The sequence below is a fragment of the Passer domesticus genome, chromosome 7 (genome assembly GCF_036417665.1).
Source record: "Passer domesticus isolate bPasDom1 chromosome 7, bPasDom1.hap1, whole genome shotgun sequence".
NCBI lineage: Eukaryota > Metazoa > Chordata > Aves > Passeriformes > Passeridae > Passer > Passer domesticus.
The window spans coordinates 45,507,618-45,525,578 of NC_087480.1; the positions used below are offsets into that span (position 1 = coordinate 45,507,618).

The 17,961-nt window shown below is 39.3% G+C and overlaps 1 protein-coding gene across 7 annotated transcripts in view; it reads right to left on the bottom strand.

Moving 5' to 3' along the window:
- The window catches only part of SLC44A3 (solute carrier family 44 member 3), a 91,959-nt gene that overhangs the window by 30,494 nt on the left and 43,504 nt on the right, over positions 1-17,961 (bottom strand). For 5 of the 7 annotated variants that reach the window (XR_010366349.1, XR_010366346.1, XR_010366345.1 and 2 more), the window contains exons 1-8: positions 8,079-8,192; positions 7,792-7,899; positions 5,177-5,319; positions 4,592-4,728; positions 3,060-3,153; positions 1,527-1,696; positions 902-991; positions 146-270 (exon numbers count right to left, since the gene is read on the bottom strand). Coding sequence is in view for 2 of the 7 variants with exons in the window: in XM_064428184.1 (XP_064284254.1) it covers positions 146-270; positions 902-991; positions 1,527-1,696; positions 3,060-3,153; positions 4,592-4,728; positions 5,177-5,319; positions 7,792-7,899; positions 8,079-8,105 (894 nt within the window). In the remaining 5 variants the exon portion in view is untranslated. Of the gene's footprint in view, positions 1-145; positions 271-901; positions 992-1,526; positions 1,697-3,059; positions 3,154-4,591; positions 4,729-5,176; positions 5,320-7,791; positions 7,900-8,078; positions 8,193-17,961 lie in introns of those variants that run through there. The other 2 variants (XR_010366348.1, XR_010366347.1) reach the window with 1 other exon arrangement.

Here is a 17,961-nt window from a genome sequence, read left to right on the forward strand (position 1 = left end):
GGATGAATCCACAGAAGACCATAGAATTTATTCTCATTTTCCAATTTAAAAACGAATAGGAATTCTTTTTATGGTTGCAGAACCACTGTAGTTCAATTTTTCAAGTTACAGCCTCTGCCATTGCTCAGGGCAAAATGCTACTCACAGTGACAATTGTTGAGAAGATGGCATATCCAAGTAGGAACTTTACATTTTCCTTTTCTGTTTCCAGTTCAGTGCTGGGGTCATTCCTGTAGTCGTAATGGAGCCACCAGAGAACACCTGAGCCAACTGAGCAGAGCAGAGCAGCATGAGGGCAAGCAGGGCACGTGGTTGCTGGCAGGCTGATGCCTGCCCAGCCCCCCTTCCCAGTCTCCTGCCATCCCTAGCATCCCACAGGGCTCGGGAATACTGCCAGTCACCAAAGTGATGCACAGGATCAGTGAGCACAGAGGAACATCCAATAATGGCCTGTCAGTCTGAGGTAAAACCACAGCAGAACATTTGGATTTCCTGCAGTTATCCTAAAGCTCAGGCATGTAATTTCATTGTGGAGATACAAAGCTAACTTTCATGGAATGACATGCTTCAGCCAGACACATTCCTATGGTTCTCCCTTCCTAAAGCAGGCAGTGTAAGAGTTCACTAAGCATTCTTTGAAACAGTAGCATTTTCATAACTGCATTCACGTGCCAAAAGAAATGTTGTTTCCAGGCATCTATAAAAACAATAAACATCACCATCATCCTAACACTCAGCAGCTGGAACAGCACAGCCAGACCTTGGCACCAAAAGGCAAGCAGGCCTCAGCTTGGAAATGATTGTGGTAAGCTGAAGGTTACTGAGGATGCCCATGGAAATAAGGATAGCTGTTTGTCCAGCTGCTAATCCTTCAGTACAGTGAAACAGTAAACATACTTACACAACAACCCAAATACAACCAGTGCAATCAGAGTATGGATGAAGAGGGTCTGAATGAATCTGAAGGCTAAAACCAGTATCAAAGAGAGAGCTGAAAAACACATCAAGTAAGTTTGAGTGTTACAACCCTTTTTATTTTAAATATAAATTTAAAGTTCTTGTAGAAATTTTGGCTTTTATTTTTAAACAGTAATCTTAATAGCAACAGCATTTAGAAAAGCTGCCAACCTTTTTAACATCTAAAGCACAAAATTACATTTAGCTTAAATAATAAGAAACTTCTAGCTGATATATTTCACCATGGAAAATACTAGCTTTTTAGTAACATTTTCTGTAAGAATTAAGTTCAAGTATTCATGTTGATGTAATCTTTTTCATAAACAATTTCTTACAGTCCCCCAAAATGAGGTATATAACCATGTCATGGACCACAGAATCTGATAGAGATCTGCATTTCACCAGTCTATTAAATGCCTCCTGATAAAATCTGATCATTCTTCCTTAAAAAATAACTGTGCCCAGAAAATATGAAAAATATTCACTTTTGAATTAAACATATAGATTTATAAGAAACATTTTAACCTTTCAATTGAATATCATTATTCACTTTTTACTTATAACCTTACCTAGTGCAAGGACACTCAGTCCTACCACAGTATCTTGTCCTGCCAATATTCCACTCAGAATCCGATGAAAAACATCCATTTCATTAACCATACTTATTAGGACAGATGCATATTTGGAATAGCATTCAGGATTTTGTGGAACACAGCGATTAAATAATGGAAAGGATTTACTGAAAGGTTGAAAACAAAAGTGGTAAAAAATATTAATTACTGGACAAACAGTTTAAAATCCACAGAGAACCATCCTGCCATTCTCCGCAGAGAACATTCTGTTATAAAGAGTAATTTTATGTATAATCTGCAAAATAAAATCCTAATAGTGTCATGCCTGTATCACTATAGAAGAACAGATCCATTCAAGATCAGCCTGGGGACAGAAATTAACAACTCTCTCTCTCACCATCAGCCCATCCTATTCCCATTCTAGTCTGGCTTCACCTACTTTACTCCCATGTCTTTATGTAAAAATGAAGTTCATGCTAACATGGCTGTCACCTGTGCTGTTGTAGATAATTCTAGATCACAAACACTTTGTATTGTTTTTATGACATTTAAGCGTTCTAAAAGCCACATCAAAACAATGTTTGCAAAATACAATTAATGGCACCAAATATTTATACAAAATTATTTGGCATTCCCAGCAAAGCTTCTTGCATATATTTATTGTCCCACTTTGGCAGTGCTGCCCTACAACAGCCAATGGCAAATTCATACCTGAAAAGGAGAGGTTTTGCTACCAACAGCTAAAAATTTCACTAACAAATTTTGCTTCTACCTTATAATATTACTGTGCAAGATGAATAACTTTGCTGAGTTCCTTGACAAACCAAAAAAGGCCTAGAAAGTTGAGGAAACAAGTGAAACATGCCATATTTTTTCATCAATTTACACGCTGTCCTTTGATCCACTGTATGTAATGTTTTTATGTGTCTCCTGCTCTCTTCACTTTGTTCTATTTTCAGCTGTTCAGAGCAGATGAATTAGCTCTGCAAACACAGAGATTCCAATTCTCTGCTGTATTTTCATGACACAGTAGAACTTAAAATCATGGGTTTAAGATTTTTGAGTCACAAATGCCAGATTTGACAAAGACAGCAACATCCACAGATTCGTTCTTCAAGCCATCTGGCTATAAAATTATTCTGATGGAAATTTCTGGGCTCAAGAAAAGAAGCAAGGCCAATGACCACATCCTTGGCTTTGAGGGAGAAAGCAAAATCTGTGCAGGATCTAAGCTGTTCCTCATATGGATTGCTTTTTCCTAATTTGGAAAAGGAAGGGGAATGGAAGGGTAGAGGAATAAAGGGTAGAGGAATGAAAGGAATGCAGTCCTTGTTTATTCTGTGGGACAGGACACTGGCATGTTCACAGGCACATAAAAGAACTTGTAAGGATACATGGATAAAAATAAATAAACAAATCAAAACCATCCTGACTGTGAAGCAGCAAGCCAAATACAAAATGTGAGAAAGTAACAATACATAAGAATCTGTTTGGACTGAAGGAGGTTGTAAAGTACTCAGTCATTATTACCTTGGTGGAACTGGCAGTGTGGGACACAGCTGAGCTGCCTTTGGATTTAGTGTGTAACTGGAAACATTCAGGTTGTAAATGCAAAGGGAAGAACCTGAAAAAAAAAGAAAAGGAAAAAAAAAGAGAAAAAAGCAATTTAAGATTAGTAAAAAATTGAGAGAAAAAACACATTAACAGCTAAGTTTTGTTTGCACTTCTGGTTTGATCCCTTAGCAGGCCATTTTCATCCCTGATGTTCCAGTGGGAATGTGAATAGCAAATTAGGTAGTTGAGTAAATCTAAACCAATCTCTGCAGAATCTTTTGCCTTCTCGACTTAACTGCAGTTACCATTTACATTCCTGGAGGGCAGGCACACTGTTTTCTCCACAGTGCCATACCTGGCTATTAATCCTTGCTCACTAGGAATAGAGAAAAACCTGAAATGATGGAAGCTACAATAGAACTAGGCCCTTCTGAGTTAGAATAGAACACATCTGTGTCCAGAAACCTAACTTGTGCTGGGATCTAGGTGAAATATTTCCAGGTACTCTGCTCCATCGGACATCACTTCTGGGAAAGAAAGGCTGGGCACATCCAAGCCATTCAAAATGCAAGACTTCTCTCTGCCTTGACATGCAAGCAGTTTTAGCTGGAATTTGATGTAACTGTGTTTTGTTAGACTGAAAATACTTATGATGTAATCTCACAGGTGTTTACAGCTTTCTGCAGACACAAAATTATGTCAAACTATCCCAAAATTAAATTAAAACAAATATTGTCAATTTAAATAGCAATCCCTGCCAAATAAATCAGAAAAAAAAAAAGAATGGGATACTGACCACCAACAATAATAGCCATTAATATTCATATGGTCTGAAGTTTATCTATACCCCATGAAATAAGGCTTAGGCTACAGATTATTTTATTTACATGTTGGACATGAATAAAAAGGAGCTTTTTTCAGACAACAGCTACTTCTGACAGCATTTTCATATTGGACACCAGAATCAGATAAAATTTCAAGGTGAGTCCTGGTTTTGTTGGGAAGTGAGTGGCTGTGTGGTACTTACTTGCCAGCAGGGGTTAAACTACAACAAAATGGAATATCAAACATTGGGATCTGATGTCTAGAGGGATAAATCCACTTGTGTCCTCGTGGAATTAATAATTGCACCATAGTTTTAATTATATTTAAAGGAACTATTTGGACAAGAGTCACAAACAACATATGAACTCTGGTCACCTACTGGCACCCCCACCAAACTTCACTAGTTCATTATCAACAGTCAGTTTTCTGCTACATAATCTCAGCACTGTGCAGGAATTAATGAACAACTTTCTAATTTGCATAACAGAGCTGTAACATTTCTAGAAACTATGGTTTTGAAATGAAGCAGAAACAAGAAATTTTCTGTTACCATGAGCTGTTCAGGAAATTAATGGTAAGATATGACTCCCTAGTGTAAGAGCCATAAAAAAAAAAAAAAACAAGTGGAAGCTGCTCAACCGTTCTACAGATACACTGAGGTACTCATATTCCCTGTGGCACACCATTATTCCTTGCAAAACTCTGTAGATCTTCCAAAGAGTCCAGCTGCTGTTGTGGACAACTTGCCACGCACAAGGAAAGTGAACTGCTTTTGAGGCTTTGTATTTCCAGGCTGCATGAATTCAGAAAGAACACATACCTAGAAAGAAAAAAAGATCCTCTTCTCAAAAACCAAGCTTTTTTTTTGTTTGTTTGCTTTTTATAAGTTTAAATTCTGAACCTTCTTTTTTAAAGTGCTACAAAGCAAGTGAAACTTTTTCCAAAGGAGTCAGTGGAATGACTGGGAACTTCAATGTGCAACATCCTTAAGTAGAAAGATTTGCCACATAGAATGACTGCCTGTTTGGCTGATGTCCCATTTAAGATCCTCTTTAAGAAGGCAGCTGCATAAAGCATAACAATGCAACATATTTTCAAATTCTATCCTAACTTTTTAATTTCACTCACTTTTCTGCACTATTCCCACCTTTTTTGCCTTTCAGTACAACAGTGTATAGATAAACAGATGTATATGATTGACAACTAGATGTGTATTTTACTAAGTTCTCAAACATTTGATTTATCTATACATTATCAGATGCACTTACTTTTTATTAGTCATGTCTAATCCAGAAAGATTTGCCCCTTCTACAGGAGTGTTCTTCCGACCACATATGTTCCCAAAGCTGTCATATCCAAGCACAAGTCTTTCTGCAGCACCAGCCACCACAGCATAGCCACTTATAAACATCTGTTAAAATATTTTTTTAAATGTGAAAGCATGCTACCATAGCTTTTTCTTCCTATTCAAGATATTCCTTTTAGGTCATGCATTTTTGCCTTCTGGTTGCAAACGGTTAAATCTATAATTCACTGACCTGCACAAGGTCAGAGCAACTCACATGGGCAAGTTCAGCCCTATTGCTTCCTTGGAGCTTTCCTTCATCTATTGTTGAAAGTATATAAATTAAGCAGAATAACACAGGAGAAGAAGGATAGAAGTCCTGATTAAAATAAGAGGAAAGCATTACTAAGGTGCTGAACACTGTCCCTAGTGATGTTCATGTGTGTTGCTAGGCAAGATCATTCAAATGGTAATTTTTCATGTGCTCACTGCATCTCATGTTACAGGGTGACCTTCAGGACACACTTGGACAATAGAACTGCTGCCATGATGGGCCCTTGAAGCTGCTAGTGAATTTAATCAGAGGTATTTTTAAGCACAAAATACATTTAAAATAGAAATTACCTGAAATTTCATGAAGGAGCACTTTTTCACACATGTGAAAAACATAGAGAAAGCCACACTGTGCACTTAGGTGACACTGCCCTGACCTTTTAGTCATTCTGTTGCCAGATCAAAGTTCCAGTAGATCATCTTCTTGTAAACCTCAGGGGCAGCTAAGTACCTCTGCTGGACAAGTAGCAGCAATCCTCAGTCAAAATAAAACACCAATAGACACCAGTGTAGGAATGCAGCTTAAGCCCTCCTGTACATTGTGAGGGCCAAAACAATCCTTGGAAAGAACCTTTGCAAGTGCCAAGGAGCAGCAATTTCATTCTTCTGTGAAACTGGTAAAGTCCTGAGTGCTGCTTTACCCAAGGCTTACCTCCCCATCACTCCAGCTACTGAACAACTCAGTGATGCAAGCTTCTCCTCTGTCCCATGGGGAACAAGTCACATTTCACACAAACACCAAGGGAAATCACTGAGTCTGTGGCTGTGTGCCAGCTGCTGGCTGCAGCAAGGCTTCCCAGTCCACATTAACCACTGCTGAATATTGGCTGTGCTCAAGACAGATTGCACAGACCAGCACAACTGCCTTCTAGCTTCAGGTTTAGAGCCTTATTCTGTGCTTCTATTTTAGTACTTGTGACTAAAGAGTGGATCTGGGCAAAAACGTCTCATACACAAACATGTAGGAATGTGCTCCTTTGGTTCTGAGAGCAATCTCATTTTTGCTTACAGCAGACTCTTATTTTGCAGTCTTCACTAGTTCAGATTTTTTTTTAAAATTATGATGGCATGTTAATGCTGTCTCAATATGGACATCTTTGTAGAGATTCCTCAGTTCAAACTAACACGTGATGTTAGTGGATACTTGTGGATGTGATTTGTTACAATAACAAAATATATCCAGATCCACTTTGTTTACTGAGCAAGTTTTTTTTTAATAATTAAAATATTCTCAGAAAGAAAACAAGAAATAAGCTGTCACTGTAATTCAACTGAAACAGGCTTTTAGAAAAATTCTGGTTCAAGGTGAAAATGACCTCACCTGTGTAGGTGAATATTTTTTCTTTAAGTGCAGAATGCTGGATAAAAGCAATAAATATTGTTAAGTAACAGAGCAATAGCTTCAGGGGCACACGGCCACGATACCCATTTCCACAGAGCTATTAATGTGATTTCAATTTCTTCACTATGTGAACAAATTCGTGTTATTACATTTTCTTCAATATCTTAAAAATAAGATCAAACACAAGAAAACAAACACAAGCATGCAATAAGTTATTTCATACGAAATGAGCAATAAAAGCAGTGAGAGAAACCAAACAAAAATCCTGAATCCTTACCATCTGACAGGTTTAAATTGTGGCATCCCCTCCACTGATCAAAGCAGTAAGCATTAGACAGCAGGTAAAAAATCCCTATGCTGCTCACAAAGTTCACCATCTATTTGTGTACTATTCAAAATGTATAGGTAATATTCTGCATCAGCTTCCATTTAAGAAGCTACTATGCATGGAATTAAAAAGTGTATTTATGAGAATCCTGAGTAGACTGAGACATAACATTAAAAACCCCATTCACGCTTCAGAAAGACAAAGCCTTCTCCCAAAAGCGTGCACGCTATTCAAAGGTAGTGACTTAAGGCAGCATCACATGGACGTATGTTGCAAGATAGCAATGATAGAACAAATAAGTAGAATAAAGAGCCCAGTCAGAGCCTGGACTGACCTACAAAAAAGGTGAATACTAAATAACCAAGCCCTGTGTATACATGGTATCTAAAGCATATGGGCAGAACTCAGAAGTGTGACTGACGCCACAATAAAGCACTGCACCACCACAGAGGTAAGCTCTATCCCTGGGCAAACCTGCGGACCTGTGCCCGTGACAATTTCAGTTTAGATTTAGTGTAACACAATGCAGAACCCCATTAACTTCGGATCTGATTTATCCTTCTAGGAAGCAAACAAACAAACTGTGCGTGCTTACCAAACCAGCCCAGAAAAGACAGAAGAGGAGCAGCCAGAGAGTGTCCGTACACTTTCTGTAAATGGCTGGTCTCCATTCCCGTAGCTCAGAAACACTATCTCCAGAGTCCTAAATAGGAAAAAAAAAAAAAAGTTCAAGAAAACAACAGAACAAACTTCCTGTGAAATTAACTCAAGTTCCAAAGGGCGGAGATTTCAGCAAGGGCGTCACTTGTCCCCCCCGGTGCGGAACACCTGGCGCTGTGCGGCGGCGGGCGCGCTGCCCCGCGCTGTGCCGGCCCCGCTCACCTGCCGCCGGCCCCCGCGCCGCTCCATGGCCGCCGTGCCGCGCCGTGCCGCGCCGGGCCGGGCCGTGCTCCGCGGGGGCGGCGGGCGGGCCCGGGGCGGCCAGGCTGCCCGGGGCTCGGCTGCAGCGCCGCGGGGCCGGGCCGGGCCGGGCCGGGCCGGGCGGGGGCACCTCCGGCAGCTCCGCCCGCCGCTGTGGCCGCGGCCGCCGCGCCGGCGGCAGGCACAGGGCGGCACTGCTGCCCCGAGGCGCTCCGCTCCCGGGAGAGGCAGCTCCTAAACAACCGCAGGTTTATACGGGGTCCCCAGCCAGGGTGGGAGGTTTATATTTCACCCCTCATCAGCTTGTTTCTGGGAATAGCTGAAGATATGTCACTGCCGGCGCAAAATGCGGGCTGTTCTGTCCTGTCCAGCCCGCTAACACCCGTTCTGCTGTTCCGGCTGCATTATCAATACACAGCCAGCCGTAGATGATTTTCAGCTGCTATTTGGCTGTTGTTTGTACAGTTGCATCACGCTGACATGCTGTATTATGCTATACATACTCTCATCTATGTCCATATGCATTTTGCATGCACAGGAATAACCTGCAACAACAGGAATAACCGATTGACCGAATGACCGAATTAGGTCAATCCTTGTAACTCAGATGACTGAGGAATGCGGGAATTATTAGCCACTTTTAATAACATGTTTTCTCTGTGCTGTCCCTGTTGCCTATTTATATGTTCACTAAATTCAGCTCAATAATCTAGAGAAAATTAAAAATTGGAAGGATGTTAAAAGTATGGTTTTGTCCTCTTCCTGACAGTCAGTGGAAGAAATAAATATTCTCTTTAAGAAGTAACACAACATCTGCAATTGCAATAAAATTGAATTAGATGGAAGCTGTTTTGCAAAACTGTTTAAGAATTGGTCCATCTTTTACAGGAGACAGAGCACTAGGCTAGTCTTGTCTAGAACAGGAAAGTAAAACAAAGCCAATGTATTCCAGTTCTCTGGAGAAAATGCAGAGTGACAAACTAGCATAGATAGAAGCAAGTAGGTAATATCAGAAACTGGGCTTTTATAAAAAGGAATTAATCTCTGCCCCAGAACATTTCAGAGTCCTTCTAAGCTGACTGGAAATAACTACATTTTTCCAAAAGGCTAAGTCATGCGATGTTTCTGAAATTGACATTTTCATTGTTTTGACAGAACCTGCTACAATTCTGATTTAAATTTACACACACCTCTAACCCCACCCCCTCTTTCTCCCAAGAAGTGGTTCTGAAGAAACACAGCAGGAAAGATTTCTAAAAACTGTCTTACAAAGGATTTATTAATCATTTAGTTTCCAGCCAGCTCCTAGTTCTTGTCTTTATCAGGATTCTGTCTTTTAATGTTAATTATTAATCCATTTTTAGGAGTTTTCAGAATTCAGATGAAAATTAAAATAAAATTTAAAAACTGAAGGAGTAGTTTTGTGCTTATAAAACCTAAAGAGAGAAAAGTTTTTTTATCATTTTGCGCTGTTTCACTTTAAAAATATGTGGGGAAAGTAATTTTCCCTTGAAATACAAATGTGAAATTTCACAGGAAACTTAACCTTTTTTTATAAGATAAGTTCAATCTTTTTATTATATCAAGAAAATTAACCAAAATTATTAATAACCTTTAACCTGGACAAAAAGTATTCTGAGACAGAATCATTATCTGATTAAGAAAAATCATCTTGCAGAACAATGGCAGTAATGAAGGCCTGTAGTAGAATCTGATGACTTGCTGTCATCACATGTTAATATTTTGCTGTTGGTCTGGCACTTTTTGAAGGATCCTTTTTAAGTTTTATGTTCCATTCTTGCTGTAAATAGAGGAAAACAGAAAATGGAGCAAATATTTTTTAATAAACTCCAGAGTCCAGATAACTGAAGTTCATGTAAAAAAACTTCCAATCTGCTGTAGAGGCCTGATTTTACTGAGCAATACCAATCAAAATTCTTTTATTTCTTCAGCTAGCCTAGGAGTAATTATCTTAGAAATGCTAAAAAATAACTCACAATTAGAATAGATTTTTTAAAATTGCAAATAAAATTATTATTTTTCCTGAATTTCAAACATGATCAAATAAAACATTTATTCTACTTAGTAGCAGCTGAGTATTTTTATCATGTGTCACTAGGTGGGGCTCGGCTCCCAGTTTCGAGCTCCAGCCCAGCATTTGAGATGGGTGCACAGAGCTTCACACCACCGTGAGCCAGTATTCACAAATGAGGGTCCTCATGCTACAGTTGAAGAAAATGCCAGGAAACAAGGCTCAGATTGGATAACAGATTTAAACACCCACATCCAAAGTGTAATCCAAAAAACTCTCGCTTGTTATTTGTCCAATCCTGCCAAAAATTGCCCAAATGATCGATTTTGGATTTTCTGTTTTACCACCTTCACAGGATAGAGCCTGGTTCTGCATCTGAGTCATTTGAGCATTCCGTGAGAAGAAGGGAGCTTTAGAAGTGATATTTGGTAGTGTTGAAATAGAAATGAGATGAAAATGAATTCTGGAGAAAGAGTATCAGATTAGAGAGCTGGTCCTTCTTTGTGAGCACTGATGACTTGGCCAGAGGTGGTCCACTGGCTTTGTGCTCTGTCTCTCTCTGGTGAGAAGCCCATGTTGGAGCTTTGGTCTCAGTCCCCTGGTCCACATGGACAAGATGATGACTTTATAAAATAAATATCTTCATTTCAGTCTTGTATCCAGTTACAGCCACTTCCATGGGAGATTAGTACATGAGGATCCACATTCACTCATAAGTCTGCACTGATGTCTCAAGAATGTAACATTGCTTGCAAAGGAAAAGAAATTATTTACAGTCTTGGAGCACCCAGGAACTCACAGTGGTTTATTTGAGTTTTAAGACATTTTTTAAATTTTCTAACCATTTAACCTGCTCGGTGTGTTGCAGTGGGGGAACCACAATGAGGGAGATTAACATTTATGCTTCTGAGACTACTTGTAGTTTTTAAAGGATGCTTTACACCTTAACCATCTTCAGACATGTTTATCAGCATCAGCAATAGAGATGGGCAGCAGTGTAAATATATGGGCATTTTTCAACTCTTTGTTTTTCATCAAGTCACATAAAATATACAGAAAAAATCAAACATGAAATCAAGTTTCCTGACTCCAAGCTTTAATAACAAAGTTCTAATTATTTCTTATGAATGTAGTTTATTCACTGAGAATGAATCCTGGTGTTGCCTGCACTTAGGGCTCAACTTTCTTACCAAGAAACTTACCTGATTAAAACTGGAGCAGGAATGTGGACTGGGAGAGGAAGGTGCTAAATGAAAACATGACAGTTCCTTGCTAGACTGGTTAAGTGAGATGACTATCCCTATCTGTATCCCCTTCTGGGTCAGACAAGGAACAGAGACCAATTACCTTAATAACAGGACACAGCAACTGAGAAACAGCTTAAAAGCAAACATTTTCTGCCTAATTAGAGAAGGTGCAGCTGAGCATAATTTCCATTGCTCTCAAATGATCTTGCTTATGTACAATAGCTTAGCAGGCAGGCACTGTTCTCTGTAGGTAACTATGCTTGGAAAATCCTGAACTGTAACACCCAGAAACTGAACATAATGCCTCCTACTATGCTCGAGCTGCTGGTCAGGTTTGCATTCTAAAAGCAGGTGTTTATGACCTCCTCTCTCTTGAACCATTCAGTCTGAAATTTCTCATGGCAGGTGCTGAAGATTTTTGGAAAACATCAGAATATATTTATTATTCAGTCACTTTTAAGAATGAAATTAAAGAACCAGACAACATGGTATCCCTTGTTGGATAGTAGTAAGAAATTCTTACACATTATTTGGATTTGTAATGGACAAGGAGAAAGAAAGGCTTCCAGCTTTTTCTCATATTTGAGAAAATTCATCCATATTTACCCAAACCACTTTGATAAATCATGGTGTATGCTCAGTCAACTTGATGAGCTTTATAGCTAAAGGATCTGTAGGCTGTGCCTGCATGGTGTACCCAGTGATCTTCACATCAGTGATTGTCCTGACAGAGCAGTCACAATGGACAAACACTGGTCCTGAGATGAATGTAATGAAAAAGTAGAACTGGGTATTGCTGCTAAATAGGTTCCTGAAGTTGATAAGGAATACTTTGGTTGATAAGGAAAGCAGGACCTAGCAGCTGTCTGAGAAGGATTAGGGATTCAAAAAGTCAGTATCATGAAAGCATTTAACCTAAGGCTGTAGACAGTGGGCCATTGTGCTTCTGTTGAGCCACAGTAACAGACTGAAAGGCAGGACTGGCTCAGCAAAGACACCAGAAGTAAAATGGAAGTCTAGGACAGCAGGAGAATGGCTGCCAGAGAGAGGAGGTGGAGGGAGGACTGGCATGCAAGGGACAGCAGGCAGGATTTGAGGGAAGGGTGGGGCTGGATGTGAATGAGACTGAGAGATAGGAGGAAATGGCTGAAAAAAGAAGGCCAAGACTGAAAAAAAGTAGGAACCTGAGAGCTAAGGGAGGCTAGAACTGGTATAGGGAGGCATAAAACTGGCCAGGGAAGAAAAGAGTAGATAGTGAAAGCTGTGTGGGCATAAACAAGCCATAGCACAAGTCCTGAAGGTACTTAAAAGATTAAGACTGTGGGGAATGATCAAAAGAATTTGGGTCTGCCACCACTCCCTTTCACAAGCAGAGTATCACCTTTCCTCTCCTGTCAGCAAATATCTTCAGTGTTTGCCTGAGACTGCCAGAGTGCCCTGGCAGACTCAGGCCTGGCTAAAAACCCAAAGCTCCCAGCCAGATTTCTGATCAGCCTGCCAGTCCTGTCACTGCTCCACTGGATCCACTGGCAGACTTCTGTCCAATGCATCTAGAGTCCAATCCTTCTGATGACTTGAGTTAGTTTCTTTATGATGCTCCATGTTCGCTTTTCTGTTTGCTCATCTAGGAAACCCCACCTGATCATTTACAGATGGACTTTCTAAATACTTTGTTATAAATATAATGATGAAAATTCACAAAAGATAAAATAAGCAACTTTTTTCCTAGTAATTTAATGATTTTTGAGATGTTTTACTTCTCAGCCTTCTCACTTGAATTTAATAAATTAATAACCAATTAATAATGAAATTCTTCTGGATATTTCCAGTGCATTGAGAAACTCTATTTTTATTTCAGGATATGATTATTGAATAGATTAGCCAGCGGTCTAGAAGAATGGAGTGAGCACATCTTACTGCCTCTATAGTTTTAGATTACTGCTGCAAACCACCATCCCTCCTGTGATTTACCAAACATATGATTCATTCCAGGAATGGGTATAATACCACAAAGTTAATTTGTTCCACTTGCCACACAAGCATGCAGAGAAAGGGCACAAAGATCCCTTTCATTCCCGTCAATACACAAGCTAGAGCACAGCCTGACCCTAGAAAAGTGTTTGCTGAGTTGAACTTGATAATAAACTTTAGGGGTGACTCATTTCAAGGTTTGAGAACAGAGCAAGAGAATCAGTGTTTCAGGATCACACGGTACATTACCTACCAAGCCAGACAGGGCTGGAGCTGTACATTTGTGGGAAATCAGAATTACGATGTGCCCAGGGTTCTGACTGGTAAATGGCGTGGGTAGCATAAGATGAAAGAGCTTGAACTGGAACAACTTCTGTGTTTCAGGGTTGTTAATGTCCAAAGAGCAGACATGCCAGTACCTCTGTATTGAGACACCTGAGTGTCTCAATACAGAGAACAGACAAGTAACACTACTCTTCAAAACATCCCCTCAAAAAGCCAGGGAAGGGAATTGCTTGAGTTTCAGGGGAATTGAGAAGTGAAATCTGTGGATTTGTACGGCTGGGAAACGATGGCTTCTTCTGTTAGATGTGTAAATGGGAGGAAGGATGGAAGATATTCTTGACAGCAACAAAGAGAATGGAATAACCTAGAATATACCCAAATCAAACAGGATTGCAAAAGGCTTCAATCTGGACCACGTGGAGTATGCAGAAATATCTGTGACCTGCAGAGTCAGGTCTAGTTCTGAATGAAAACTACGAGATGTTTTCATTAGTTGGGTGGAGACCAGGGAAATGTGTTTTTTATCAACACTAAGATAAGTAGCAGAATCATTACAACGACTAGAGCGAAGTTTTTTCTGAAAGCACAAGATGCTTCACTGATAGTTTAGTTCTTGTAAGGACAATTTACATAAGTGGAACCAGCTACTGAGTGTCTGCCAGAGAAAAAGAACGGTGTTGAATCCAGAGAGACAGCTTGGACAGTAGGGCGTTCAAAGAGCCGCGAGGGCAGCAGGAGCGGCTGCCCGCGCGTCTCCCACTGGATGTCACTGTCGGGCAGCTCTGCCAGCTGCGCCTTGCAGCTCCTCACGGCAAAGCCAGTGCCTGCTAAGAGGCCTGATGGCCATTTCTTGTTGCTTTTAGTTTTGGACTTTCCGAGCACTGATTTTCACTGGTTCCTCTAGTGGAAACAGCCTAATATCATGGATTTATTGCGTCTAGATGTTTATTGTACAGAGGTTTGATAGCACGTACAATTCTCTCTGTGTTAATTAGGTGACTTTTTTAAAAAAAGCCTGCCAATGTCTAGTGAGGCTGGAGCAGCAGCATATATTATTCTGCTTTTTCTTCCTTAAAATAACACAGGTTTTATTTAGAGAAGGCATTAGACCATCTAGTTTATTCAAATGTAGTGCTCCCAACAACCACACAGGCAGCCAGCACAGAATCTGCTCAAGTTAGTAGCCCATTTGTAGATTTTATTGTATTCACTGCACAGTGTGGCCAATTACTGCAATTACTTTACATGAGAATAATCATAATTTTAGTCAAGAGTTCCAGGGAAAGGCTCTTCATGGGCAACAATGTGCTTCTCCATAAATTTTGTACAACTAGACAGGATCCGAAGATCCACTGCAACACACATTAAAAAGACTTAAATATCTTCATTGCCTGAAAAGGGAATACTGAGCACCCTGCTTGCACAGCCTGTTGAGAGCAGGAGGAAAGGTGATTATCTATTTACTTAGTGCCAATAGGCTCCTTTGTCAAAGAATCATCAATCTGCTCTCCAAAAACTGAACAGCACATCTATAAAATTAGTATGTGGCCAGTCATATTGAGTCAGATAATGGCCCACAGACGTCTGTTGTTTATCTGACCTACTCTTTATACTACCTTTGGTTTACCTTCATTTTTTTACAGAGACTTCTCATAAATTACCTGCTCAATTTATGTTTTGTCTTAATTAGTCATGAGAATAAAAATCAACAGTGAGTGGCATGCAGTAATGGCCCCAGCAGCCACTGGTGGTGTTACAGACTATGAGATGGCACCACATACGTAAACAGTTTATTCATCTTCATTAAAGTTACATTGAATCAGCACTCTCTCAGATGAGTAGCTCTAACTCATAGAAATTCTGTAGTCATTCTTAGAAGCATACCTATTTATAGGGTAAGAGGGCAATAGCTGAAATATTTGCTAAGAATTCTGGTCCAGTTATGCAAAATCTAATTAAATGTGAAATAGCTAGAGAAATAATTCCTGCTATATTACGAATTATTGGAATCTAACATTATAAACAACTTTTTCAGAGAGAAGAATCCTGAAATCTAAAGTCCTTTCCATGATATTTAAATTTTTCCCATCATCTGAAAAGATACAGAGTATTGTTACATGTTATGTAAAATTTTATCCTGCACACATGCATCAAGTTCAGCGAGGCAGAGCAGCTGGATTCTAAAATCAGAAGCATGGAGCTCCATGTCATTGCCAGCCCTGCTCTGCTTTCATCTTTGGCCTGCTGGTACTTCCAGTATCAGTATATAGTTTAATACAATGTGTAATCACTTTGTGTCAATGTTTCCATCAATCATTTAAAGTGAAAAAAAGAAACAGTTTAACTTTAATAGTAGGAAGATCAATACTAATCTTGTAGCACTGTCGCTGGAGTTAACTTTTTTCCATTACCCAGATTAAAGAACTGCATTCTTTCAAAACTTCTTTTCAAGTAACATTTCTGCTTCTGCAATAACAACTTATCACTCTGTTCATAATGCTTGTTATAAGCAATCTTATTGTGTGAAGTGTTTTCATGGTGTTAGGTAAAGTGAGATACAGTCTTACACTGAGACCTCTCTAAAGCAAAATGTACATAAATGTCTAGATATTGTTGCAGTTTTGATTTATTTTAATCTTTCTACGTAAACTGAGGGCTGTTACTCATCTGCTGTGATTAAACCATAGAACAACGCTATTGCTAGTCTGTCACATTATGGGTAAAGTCATGGGATAGCTACTGTGCTTTGATAGAATCCATGCAATAAAAAAGAGTTAGCGTTCTACTAGCTATTCCCAACATTTGTCCTAGTAACTGTGTGTCATTACAGTGGAGAAAACTATTAGGCAATATTTGGTACAAAAACACTCAATGGAAGATAAAAATTTCTTCTTTGAGCAGTTATTTGAGGAAGTAAGATTTTGCAGCAATCATTGCATGTTTAAAAAAGGAAAGATATTTTGAAAAAAGGATGTTGACCCTCTTTCTAGTGACTAAAATTTGAAGTTGTCAAACTGATATGAGCAATGGCAGTATAACAATTTCCTGTCCACGTAACATATTTGCACAACATAATGTTGCCGATAACACTAACTAGGAAAGTGTATAACCCAAAGGATGTGGATGTGTCTGGGAATTCCCATGGCCCTTCCTGTGTACCAGTAAAGGAATAAGACAAAACAAATATCTATGGGCTAATCATGCAAACACTTATTCATAGTTTGCTTCTCTTCACCTTGTTGATATGTGAAATTTACGCTTCAGTTTCCCTGTTTAGAGTCAATTAAAAGTAATCCAGCTTTCTGTCAACACTTGGCTCAGAAAATAAATGTCATACAAAAAACTACTTAGAAATGGATTGCTTTGGGCATGTAACTGTTCTAGGAGAGGTAGAGGCAAAAGGTGATTCGGGTCTCTTTTTGGCTTCTCTTTGAACCCACAGAAACCCATGGATTGTAGTGGTCTGCTTTACATGGCTCACAATTTGAAAGCTCACCAGACACACCAGAAACGTGCACTCATACTAGACCCCGTATGATTACTTATTTGTAGAAATTTGTTTGCTCATTCTTTCAGGCATAATTTACATGAGGTTTGTGTTAAATGTAGGGATGTGTCCTTTAGATACTTCTCCCTTTATTCTGTGCCTGACTTTCTGCTGTCCACCAAGTATTTTCAGCCCTCCCTGCCTCAGTCCTGGCTCTTGTTTGGTAAACTGGCAGCAGCTGTGTTTATCTAATCTCCTAAAGCACCCTCCACTCTATGCATAAAAGCATGCTGCCTTTGCCACACATGGCTTTGTTTATTGAATTAATCTGATTGTGGTCTGTTGTGCACCACACCTAGTGTAAGGAGAAAAATAGATATATTGCATATAAGATGTAATTTTGATAGTACTCATGTAACAAGACTATTGAAATTTTAAAACTAGTGGCCAGTGTATATTTCCACCTGATTTATTTTAAAAAAATTAAAATATTCCATTTTTACTGGGGTAGTAGTCACCAAAACCAAAGTATTTTTATTTTTGATAATGTAATCTTAATAAAAACATTCAACTGTGATATGTTTCCCTCAGGACCCAGCTATCTGCAAAGAAGTTTCAACATCCACATCATCAGGAGTCATAGTTGGATCCAGATTTCCTTGAATTATTTTGAAAATCAGCAATAAGTACAATAGTTTTTTATGCCATTTTTCCATAGAATAATGCAATTTCCATTCTCACTGGTCCCAGAGAAGTATATATTCAATGTGTATCTGATACTTTAAAAAGAGAAGAAGGCGTAACTCTCAGAATTTTAGCATG